Source organism: Carcharhinus amblyrhynchos, chromosome 1, assembly GCF_965287045.1.
Source record: "Carcharhinus amblyrhynchos chromosome 1, sCarAmb.v2.hapA, whole genome shotgun sequence".
NCBI classification, from domain to species: Eukaryota; Metazoa; Chordata; class Chondrichthyes; order Carcharhiniformes; family Carcharhinidae; genus Carcharhinus; species Carcharhinus amblyrhynchos.
In genome coordinates, this window is record NC_137324.1 from 39,772,842 (window position 1) to 39,784,952 (window position 12,111).

The window sequence follows — 12,111 nt, forward strand, 5'->3', positions numbered from 1 at the left end:
CTCAAACCATCAAATCCTGGTAGCATCCTAGTAAATCTTTTTTGCACTCTTTCTAGTTTAATAATATTCTTTCTATAATAGCATGACCAGAACTGTACACAGTATTCCAAGTGTGGCCTTACCAATGTCTTGTACAACTTCAAGACATTGGTCAGAACACTGAATACAATGAAACCAAGCATGCCAAATGCTTTCTTCACCACTCTGTCCACATGTGACTCCACTTTCAAGGAGCTATGAACCTTACTCCTAGATCTTTTTGTTCTATAACTCTCCCAACATCCTACCATTAACTGAGTAAGCCCTGCCCTGATTCGATCTACCAGAATGCATCACCTCACATTTATCTAAATTAAACTCCATCTGCATTTGCCAGCCCGGTGGCCCAATTGATCAAGATTCCACTGCAATCCGAGGTAACCTTCTTCACTCTCCACAATGCCACCAATCTTGGTGTCAGAAGCAAGAGTGCTCAAGACTGAGCCATAAGCTGACACCACAGACAAGGAGATCCAATATTGGATCAGCTGTGCCAGTTCAGCCTTCTACACGTTATGGAAACAAGTGTTTGACAACCAAGACATCACCCCCAAATTGAAGGAATGGAAGCAAAAACAAGGCACAATAACCCTAATTCAGATTTTATCACATTCCTCGTACTCTGACATCACCATATACCTTACTAGTTCTTACTCTAGTGCTACTTGTCATCCCTATTCTCTGTGCACCTTAGTTTTCCTCTCTGATATTATGTCCCTGCTCCTGCACCCCTGCTGAGTTAGTTGTAACCCTCCCCAACACACCAGCTATTGAACACAATAATCTAATCTTTGCTCAATGTCAGTTTCATGCCTTAATTTGGAATCATTTAATATTCTGACCTCTCCCTTCACTGTCCTTTCTTGCTGTTCTGTTAAGTCTCTGTGTAATTTCTACATTTCCGATTACACCTTGACACTCTGCTGATGAGGTTGTAAAAAAACATAAATACGTACATGTAGTACATATTAAATACATGTATTGATATAAGATACGTGTATTTTAAAACATCATCGGATCCTTGTTATTTTTAGATAGGGATATATCCTGCCTATTTTTTGGTATGGTTAGGAATACAGGGTTTTATAAAATAGTTATGTTTTGAACCATCTTTTTTAAATTTAGGGTTAAACAGAATGTCTGGAAAACACAGGATGGTGTATAATTGTATTGGACTTTGCCCAACCACAGGAGCCATGAGGCTCAGGTCAAGACTGAAACACAAAGTGCCATATTTTACATTTGAACACAGAGAGAGGTGGGTGTCTTTGTTCTGTGCAGAATCACAGGCATTCTGATTAAAAAACACATAGTGAGAGAGTAAAGTTTATTTATTAGTCACAAGTAAGGCTTACATTCATGCTGCGATGAAGTTACTGTGAAAATCCCCTAATCGCCACACTCTGGTGCCAATTTGGGTACACTGAGGGAGAATTTAGCATGGCCAATACACCTAACCAGCACATCTTTGGACTGTGGGAGGAAACTGGAGCATCTTGAGGAAACCCATGCAGACACATGGTGAATGTGCAAACAACGCACAGTGACCCAAACTTGGAATCGAACCTGGGTCTCTGGCACTGTGGGGCTAACCATTGTGCTACCATGCCACCCATGAAGATCACGAAAGCAGCAGCCATTGCGGGAAGCAGGGAAAAGCTATTCTCTGCTAGCTACCAGGCAAAATGCCAGTGGAAGCTGGTCCTCTGCTTAAAGCAAAGGGACCACCAGATATTTAAGACACCGGAAGATGCTGGGGAAACTGGGAGGAGGAATCACCAAAGTGGGCCTGTCTACTGGAAGTTGATTCGAGAATTTTCAGTAGCCAGGGGGAGCTGGAAATTTGCAGCTCAACAAAACAGGGAGATGCAATTCCTTTGGAAAGGGGCAGTAACTGTTAAAGAATTGCAATTCTTCCAAGGGCATGCTGCAAAGTATGAATGCAGTGAGGGTGGTTTTATGTGGGTTCAAATGCTAACAAGGGATGTATTTTTAATAGTTTGGAGTATGAGTTGCCTATTAAGTATTATTTAGTTGATGTTGATTTTTGTTTGTTAAAGTAAGAGTCTTAAAAGTTGAAGCCTTGTGGCGCAAATCCTTCAAAGTTGGCAGCAAACCGGGAATTCAAATCCTTTTCAAAATGTTACCGATCTCTGTGAGGACCGTAACAGTTTGAAGACATCATTTTAACAATAGGGTTTTAATCATTATAATCATCTGTAAATTCATTCTTCTAATTGTTTTCTCCCCCCAGAACTGACTCAACCAAGCACTAGAGGGCTCATAACAAACTAAACTGCTCAGCAGATCGGTCTATGTTACTTTCAGTTCCAACAGTCCGTCCAGTGTATCTGCTCCAAGGAAGCAAATCATTGCAACATTATCTCCCAGCCTTGAAGCAGGGACTCTCAAGCCAACTTGGTAAGCAACATTTAGCGAAGAGAAATCCTCAGAGGATTGGGATCTCTTTAAACCTGTTTTAATTGTTGACAGTATTTATTATCTAAGCAAACCAAAAGCGCTCAGCTGAAAGGGCGGAATAAAAGATGTTCATTTTGTTACATAATTTCAACAATAGCAACCTAAAGTTTCCACCCCCGACCCTGCAGATATTACCGTTAGAGAAACGTGGTGAAGCCGCGATGAGGAGTGTCAAGCTGGGGCTGTTTCTCTTCGGTTTGATTCAGACAGCGAGCTCTGAAGGTAAGGCGGATTTATTTCTCTGCTCGTTTAGTTGACTTCAAGCAGGATGCGAAATTTAACAAGATGAAACAAATCTGCGATCTAGAACCAGGGCAGAAAACATTGCTGCCCGTATTGAGGCACTAGCAGTGAAAGATCAATAACTGTATGTCATATTAGTTGCCAGCTGCAGGATTTTCATGCCATTATTTTCGAATAGACTAAAAGCGACATAATGATTACCCACAGAATTGCTTTAACTTTATAGGGGTAAACGGTTTATTGCCTAGTGCGCCTATCGAATTTTATTTTAAGAGAGTTGTCCCTGCGTACCTTCCCTGGTTTAAAATTGTTTATATTGTCTCTGCTCAATCTTTCTCCAGACATACAGCACTTCACATTTCACTGCCCTGAATTTCATCAGCCGTGAATGTGTGTCTATTTCACCAGTCTATCCATGTCCTCCTGAAGTCTGCTGTGATCCTCCTCATCCGGACCCGAATTTAATCATCTGCAAATATTTAAATCGCACTCTTTATACCCAAGTCACTGTCGTTAATCAAAATGAGGAGTGGTCCTAATAGCCACTTCCTGATTATTTGCTTCTAGTCTCGAAAAAAATACTCAGTACTATTTTTATTCGTCCATAGTATTTAAGAACTGTTTGGATGTGCACTTGCACACAAGGCTATGGGCCAAGTGCTGGGAATTGGGATCAGAATAGTTAGGTGGTTTGTCTTTGACTGGCGCAGACAGGAAGGGCCAAAGGGTCTTTTTCTGTGCTGTATATCTCTGTGACTCTGGGATGCAGGCACTGCTGGCTGGTCTTGTCCTTCGCTAATTGCTCTTGAGAAGGTAATGTTGAGCCGCCTTCTTGAACCACTGCTGTCCACGTGGTGTAGGTACACCCACAGTGCTGTTAGGAACATATTCCATGATTTTGCCCCAGCCACAGTGAAGAATATATTTCCAAGTCAGAAAGGGTGTGTGTTTTGAAGAAGAGCTAGCAGGTTCTCATGCATTTGCTGCACTTGTCCTTGTAAGTGGGGTTTGAAGGGGCTTTGGTGAGTTACTGCAATGCATCTTTGTAGATGGTACATACTGGCATTGGAGGAAATGAATGTTGAAGGTGATGGGTGAGGTACTAATTAACTGGGCTGCTTTACCCTGCATGTTATCAAGTTTGTTGTCCGAGCTGCGCTTATCTGGGCAAGAGGAGTAAATCATCAGACTCCTGGCTTGTGCATTGCAGCTGGTGAACAGGTTTTGGGAAGGCAGGAGGTGACTTACTCTCTACAGAATTTCCAGCCTCTGATTTGTTCTTGCAATCGTAGTATTTATAAGGCTGATCCAGTTCAGTTTCTGATCAATAGTAACCCCCAGAATGTTGATGATGGGGATTCAGTGATGGTAATGCTGTTGAATGTCAAGCACAATAGCTGGATTCTCTCTGTACTGTAAGATAAAATATCTCAGCCATGGTAGCACAATGGTTGCTTCACAGTTCCAGGGATTTGGGTTTGATTCCTGGCTTGAGTCATTGTCTGTGTGGAAATTCTCCTCGTGTCTGCATGGGTTTCCTCCGGGCGCTCCGGTTTTCTCCCACAGTCCAAAAATGTGCAGTTAGGTTGATTGGCCATGCTAAAATTGCCTTTAGTGTTCTGGGATATGTAGGTTAGCGGGATTAGCGGGTAAATATGTAGGAATATGGGGGTAGGGCCTGTGTGGGATTGTGGTCGGTGCAGATTCAATGGGCCAGATGGCCTCTTTCTGCGCTGTAGGGTTTCTATGGTTCTAAATGGTTCTTGTTGGGGATGGTCATTGCCTGGCACTTGTGTGATCAGAATGTTATTTGTCATGTCAACCCAAACCTGAATATAATCCCGGTCTTGCTGCACTTGGACATGGGTTGCTCCAGTATCTGAGGAATTGTGGATGGTGCTGAACATTGTGCAATCATCAGTGAATATCCCCACTTTTGACCTTATGAAGAAGGGAATGTCATTGATGAAGCAACTGAAGACGGATGGGCCTAGGACTCTCCCCTGAGGAACTCCAGCCGTGATGTCCTGGAGCTGAGATAGTTGAACTTCAACAGCCACAGCCCTTTTCCTTTGTGCTAAGTATGACTTCAATCAGTGGACAGTTCTCCTCCTGATTCCCATTGACTTTAGTTTTATGAGGGCTCCTTGATGCTACACTGCTCAGATGCTGGCTTGCTGTCAAGGGCAGTCATTATCACCTCACCTCTGGAGTTCAGCTTTTTTTGTCCATCTTTTGACCAAGATCCAGAGTTGACTGGCCTTGATGGAACCCAAACTGAGTGTCACTGAGCAGGTTTTTGGTATCTAAATGCCACTTGATAGCACTGTCAATTGCCTTCCATCTTCCAGAGTAGATTGATGGGATGGTAATTGGTTGTAATGGATTTGTCCTGATTTTGTGTACAGGACATAGCTGGGCAATTTTCCACATTTCTGGGTGGATACCACTGTTGCAGCTGTATTGGAAGACCTTGGCAAAGAGTGTGGCATGTTCTGGAGTGCAAGTCTTCAGTACTATTGTTGGAATATCCAGTGCCTTCAGCCATTTCTTGATATCATATGGAGTGAATTGAGTTGGCTGAAGACTGACATTTGTGATGCTAGGGAAATCTGGAGAAGATGGAGATGGATCATCCATTCAGAACATCTGGCTGAGGATTGTTGCAAGCAGTTCAGTCTTATCTTTTGTACTGATGTGTTGAGCTCCTCTATCATTGAGGATGGGGATAAATGTGAAGCCTCCTCCATATATAATTTTCCACTTCCATTTATAGCTGTATGTGATAGGACCATAGTGCTTATCTGTTTATTGTGTGATCACTTAGCGCTGCCTGCTGAATGCTGCTTCTTCAGTTTGGCACGCAAGTAGTCCTGTGTTGTAGCTTCATCAGGTTGACACCTCATCTTTAGGTATTGCCTGGTGTTGCTCCTGGCATGCCCTCCTACAATCTTTATTGAACCAGGATTGATTCTCCAGCTTGGTGACAAAAGCAGGATGGGGAATATGCTGGGTCTTAACATTACAGGTTGTGGTTGAATACAATTCTGCTGCTGCTGATGGCCCACAGCTCCTCCTGGATGACCAGTTTTGAGTTGCTAGATCTGTTCAAGATTTATCCCTTTTAGCGCAGTGATAGTGCAACATAACATGACAGAGAGTATTTTCAGTATGAAGATAGGTCTTTGACTCCAAAGTGACTCTGTGGTGGTCACTCCTACCATGCAGTCACGGACAGATGCATCTGTAATACATAGTTTGGTAAGGATGAGGTCTTCATTTTGCTGGTTCCCTCATCACTGCTGCAGACCCAGCCTTCCAGTTAGGGCTTAGCTTGATTAGTGGCGGTACTACCAAGCCACTGTTTGTGATGGATTTTTAAGTCCCCCACCCAGAGTTCACATTGTGCCCTTGCCATCCTCAGTGTTTCTTCTATTATGACTGGTCCCCGAGCAATTTCTCCAAATTTGGTCACCTTCGTCTCCTCTCTGAGAACAATCTTGGCCTGAGCCACAATTAGTTAAATTCCAGACAGGACACTCCAAATTGTTATGCCCCTGGGTGATGAGGGACAAAGTGGCTCCCTTTCTTTATTCAATCCCCTTTGTTGGTGAAACAGGAATAATTTTAAAAGGATGCCTTCCCTTGTGGATGCTTTTTCCCAGTCCAAATGTATTTATGATTAAAAAGGAGCCACTTTAACCAGAACCTCTTGAGCTAAAGAATGAGTGAGTTTATTAGCTATTAAAATGAGGGAAAACAACAAATGCATGCATACACGTACACACAAATTAACAATGAGAAGTGAGCCACAAATAAGTTAGAAGTATTATGAATCAGTCTTTGATTTGTCCATGAGGAGTAGATAATGAAATGTTGTAGCCATTATGCTTCGTGTTTCCAGTAGACCTGACCAGCAGTTGAATAGTTGGTTTTGAGATTGGTCCCTGACACACCTGGCAACAGTTGACATTGATGTGGGTATGCCGGCGTTGGACTGGCGTAAACACAGTAAAAAGTCTGACAACACCAGGTTTTAGTCCAACCTATTTATTTGATAATATACTCGCAAGCTTTCGGGTTAGCCCTGACGTTCACCTGACGAAGGGGCTAACCCGAAAGCTTGCGAGTATATTATCAAATAAATAGGTTGGACTAAAACCTGGTGTTGTCAGACTTTTTACAACAGTTGACATTGACCAGGTTTGCAGCTGCTTTCTAAAATCTCTGTCTTTGTGCTTTCCTGGAAGAGGAGAGTCCGCAAACCTATGCCCTTGGTCTGGGACATAGCCAGGGGTGATGATGGTTTCATCTGGGACATTATCTGTAAGATATGATCCCGTGAGTATGACTATATCACACTGTTGCTTGACTAGTCTGTGGGACAACTCTCCCAATTTTGGCACAAGCCCCCAGATGTTAGTATGGAAGACTTTGCCAGATTGTCAGAACCGGGTTTGTCATTGTCTTTTGTAATATCTAGGTCAATGCTGGGTGGTCTGCCCAGCGCCATTACTTTTAGTCTTTAGCAGTAGTTTGACACAGCAGAGAGGCTTGCTAAGCCATTTCAGTGGGCATTTAAGAGCCATGACTATGAGTTTGGAAACACGTGTAGGCCAGGTCAGATAATGACAGTGGGTTTCCTTCCCTAAAAAATACTACTGGTTTTTTATGACAATCAATTCATGGTCACCAATACTGAGATCAGCTTTTTAATTCCAGATTTTTAAAATCAATTGAAGTTAAATTCCACCAGCGGCCATGGTTGGATTTGAACCTATGTTCCCAGAGTATTAGCCTGGGCCTCTGAATTACTAATCCAGTGACAAATCCCCTCCAAGCCACATACCATCCAGACTGGAGCCACATCACCATTCCTTCACTGTCGCTGAGTCAAAATCCTGCAAATCCCTCCCTAGCAGCACTGCGGATGTATCTATGACACATGGATTGCAGTTCAAGAAGGCAGCTCACGCCACCTTGTCACGGGCAACTAGGCATGGGCAATAAATAAATGCTGGCAGAGGCAGTGATGTCCATGTCCTATTAATGAATAAAACAAAATACCAACACTTCCCCTGTGATTCTGTCTCTCATTGAAGATGATGAATGGGATGGATAGGATAGAGGTGGAGAGACTCTTCCCGCTCAAAAAAGACAGTAGGACTAGGGGGCACAGCCTCAAGATAAGGGGGAGGCGGTTTAGAACGGAGTTGAGGAGGAACTTCTTCACTCAAAGGGTGGTGAATCTCTGGAATTCTCTGCCCGTTGAAGTGGTGGAGGCTGCCTCGCTAGATATTTTTAAGAAGCGGGTTGATGGGTTCTTGATAAGAGAGGGGATTAAGGGTTATGGGGAGAGGGCGGGAAAGTGGAACTGAACCACAACAGATCAGCCATGATCTTATTGAATGGCGGGGCAGGCTCGAAGGGCTAGATGGCCTACTCCTGCTCCTATTTCTTATGTTCTTATGTTCTTATGAATTTCATCTCCATGCTGCTACTGCTCTGTAATCCCACTGGCTTTAATTTTGTTCACAAATTCATTACTTCATCAGACACTGTTTGAAAATCCATGTAGACAATATCAGCTGCTCTACCTTCATCAATCCTTTTTGTTATCTTTCACAACACAAGTTGAATACGTGCCCATTAGTTAGTTCTTCAAGGGGCTGTGGAGTGTGATAGCGCAGTGCCACTTCTGTGGCTTGCCTTACTGGGTATTCCCCTTCATTCTACAAGAAGATTGAGTGACTGAGGAGGAAACTAATGACTGAAGAGTATGTGCCAGATGAGAGCAGTGAAGTATATGGCTGTTAAAGAGGATGGTGTATTAGCATTATACTATTGAACGATTGTGCTGAATGGAGCTGAAGGGAAGCGATAGTAGAAAGAACATTGTAAAGAGTTTGTTGTCCAGGTAGTGATTGAAGAGGAGAGAAAATGTTTCCATGGTGGGCAAGAAGATGGAGAGAAGTCCAGTACATTACCTTGCCTGCACTACTGAGACTGTAGAACTTTCGCAGCATAGTACTGCATCCTGAGAATGAGGAAGATAGCACTCAATGGGGGCCACCTCCTTCCAGCTGACGATTCGTTTCGTGGGGTCTTCCTTTTCTTCATGAGATGTGAGAATCATTGGCTAGGCCAGAATTTATTCCCATTCTCTAATTGCCATTGAGAATGTGGCGGTGAGCTGCCTTCTTGAACTGGTGCAGTCCATGTGGTGTAGGTACACCCACAGTGCTGTTAGGAAGGGAGTTCCAGGATTTTGACCCAGCGATAGTGAAGAAACAGCGGTATATTTCCAAGTCAAGATGGTGAGTGACTTGACAGGGAATTTGCAGGTGGTGATGTTCTCATTTGTTTGCTGCCCTTTTCCTTCCAGATGGTGACAGTTATGGATTTGGAAGGTGCTGTCTCAGATGCTTTTATGAGTTTCTGCAGTGTATCTTGCAGATGGTACACATTGCTTCCAATGTGCTTCAGTGATGGAATGAATTCATGTCGAAAGTGATGGTGAATGGAGGTGGATAATTAAATAACTCACGTGAAGAGAAGTCCTGTATGGTGCCAAGTTACTTGGGTGCTGTTGAAGCTGCAGTCAGCTAGGCTTAGAGATGGTACAGAGATATACAGTCAGGAGGGAATTGCCCTGGGAGTCCACAATAACAACTCCAACCCCATGAAGTTTCAGAGTATCAGGTCAGACATGGGCAAGGAAACCTCCTGCTGATTGCCACATACTGTCCCTTCTCAGCTGATAAGTCAGTACACCTCCATTTGGAACACCACTCGGTGGAAGCACTGAGGGTGGCAAGGGCACAGAATGTATTCTCAGTGGGAGACTTCAATATTCACCACCAAGGCTGGCTTTGGAGCACCATCACAACTGGCTGAATCCTAATGGACGTAGAACGGATCGGCAGCAGGTGGTCTGGCACCAATAAAAGGGAGAAACATTCTTGACCTCATCCTCCCCAACCTGCATGTCACAGATAGATTGCCCATGACAATATCGACAGGAGTGACCACCATACAGTCCTTGTGGAGACAGTCCCATTTTCACATTGAGGATACCTTCCATTATGTTGTGTGGCACTGCCACCGTACCATAAGAACATAAGAAATAGGAGCAGGAGTAGGCCATCTAGCCCCTCAAGCCTGCCCTGCCATTCAATAAGATCATGGCTGATCTGAAGTGGCTCAGTTCCACTTTCCTGCCTTCTCCCCATAACCCTTAATCCCCTTGCCTATCAAAAACCTATCTACCCGTGTCTTAAATATATTTAGCGAGGCAGCCTCCACCACTTCAACGGGCAGAGAATTCCAGAGATTCACCACCCTTTGAGTGAAGAAGTTCCTCCTCAACTCCGTTCTAAACCGCCCCCCCTTTACCTTGAGGCTGTGCCCTCTAGTCCTACTGTCCTTTCTGAGCGGGAAGAGCCTCTCCACCTCTATCCTATCCATCCCATTCATCATCTTGTACGTCTCAATGAGATCTCCCCTCATTCTTCCAAACTCTAACAAGTACAAGCCTAGTTTATTCAGCCTCTCCTCATAACTCAACCCCCTCAACTCTGGATCAATTGTAACAGATTTTAAACAGATCTAGCAATTCAAGACTAGGCATCCATGAGGGGCTGTGGGCCATTATCAGTGGCAGAAATGTACTCAACCACAGTCTGTAACATCACGGCCCGGCATATCCCCCACTCTACCGTGAACACCAAGCTAGGTCAACCCTGGTTCAATGCAGAGTGCAGGAGGGCATTCCCGGAGCAACACCAGACATACCTAAAAATGAGGTATCAGCCTGATGAAGCTACAAAACAGGATTACTTGTGTGCCAAACAGCATAACAGCAAGTAATGGATAGAGCTAAGCAATTCCACAACCAATGGTTAAGCTCTGCAGTCCTGACACATCCAGTCATGCAATGGACAATTACATGACTCACTATCCCCATCTCAATGGTGGGAATGACCAGCACATCAGTGCAAAAGGCAAAGCTGAAATATTTTCATAAATCTTCAGTCAGAAGTGCCAAGGGGATGATCCATCTTGGCCTCCTTTGGAGGCCTTCACCATTCCAGATGTCAGTCTTCAGCCAATTTTATTAACTCCACTTGATGTCAAGAAACAGCTGAAACCATTGGCCTGATAATATTCTGGCAATGGTACTAAAAATCTGTGCTTGCTGAGTCAAACTGTTCCAAGACTACAACATTCCCATCTACCTGGCAATGTGGAAAATTGCCCAGGTATGTCCTATACACAGGACATACCTGGGCAAATGCAACCTGGCAATTACCGCCCCATCATGTAGAAATAACCTGCTCACTGGCACCAAATTGGAGTTCTTGAATGCACTTCAAAGACTGCAGAGGAGATTCACTAGGACGTTGCCTGGACTGGAGCATTTCAGCTATGAAAAGAGGCAGGTTAGGTTGGGTTGTTTACCTTAGAGCAGAAAAGGCTGAGGGAGAGAACCTGATTGTGGTGTACAGAATTGAAGGACATGGGGTAGATAAGAAGAAACTTATCCCCTTCGTAGAGGGATCAGTAACCCGTGGGCATAATTTTAAGGTAAGAGGCAAGATTTAGAGGGGATTTGATGAAAAACTTTTCACCCAGAAGGGGTGGGAATCTGGAACTCACTGCCTGAAAGGGTGATACGGATGGAAACCAACAATACAAGAAGCATTTGGATGAGCATTTGAAACACCATAGCATGCAAGGCTACGGACCAGGTGCTGGAAAATGGCATTGGAATAGGTAGGTTCTTGATGGCTGATGCAAACACAATGGGCCGAAAGGCCTCTTTTTATGCTGTAAAACTCTGAGAGTAGCGTCAGAGGTCCAACCATCTTCAGTTGCATCGTCAATGTCCTTCCTTCCATCATAAGGCCAGAAGTGGGGATGTTCACTGATGACTGCACAATGTTCAACACCATTCACGACTTCTCTGATACTGCAGCAGTCCATATCTGAATGCAATAAGACCTGAACAATATTCAGATTTGACAGTGGCAAGTAACATTCATCCACACAATTGCCAGGCAATGGCCATCTCCAATAGGAAAACATCTAACAATCACCCCTTGACATTCAATAGCATTATCATTATTGAATCCCCACTATCATTATCCTGGAGGTTACCATTGACCAGAAATTCACTGGGCTAGTCATAAAAATACTGTGGCTACAAGGGCAGGTCAAGGGCAAAATCCCGCGGGAAGTAACTCACTTCCTGATTCCCCAAAGCCTGTCCACCATCTACAAGTCAGACGTGTGATGAAATACTCTCCCCCTGTCAGGATGACTGCAGTTCCAATAACACTCAAGAAG

At 44.0% G+C, this 12,111-nt stretch overlaps 1 protein-coding gene across 1 annotated transcript in view; it reads left to right on the forward strand.

Moving 5' to 3' along the window:
• Positions 1 to 2,381: 2,381 nt before the first annotated feature.
• Positions 2,382 to 12,111, forward strand: part of LOC145349199 (uncharacterized) — a 37,384-nt gene continuing 27,654 nt past the window's right edge. The window contains exons 1-2 of the mRNA XM_080197653.1: positions 2,382 to 2,460; positions 2,649 to 2,742. Coding sequence (XP_080053779.1) covers positions 2,682 to 2,742 — 61 coding nt within the window. The 5' untranslated portion in view covers positions 2,382 to 2,460; positions 2,649 to 2,681. The remainder of the gene's footprint in view (positions 2,461 to 2,648; positions 2,743 to 12,111) is intronic.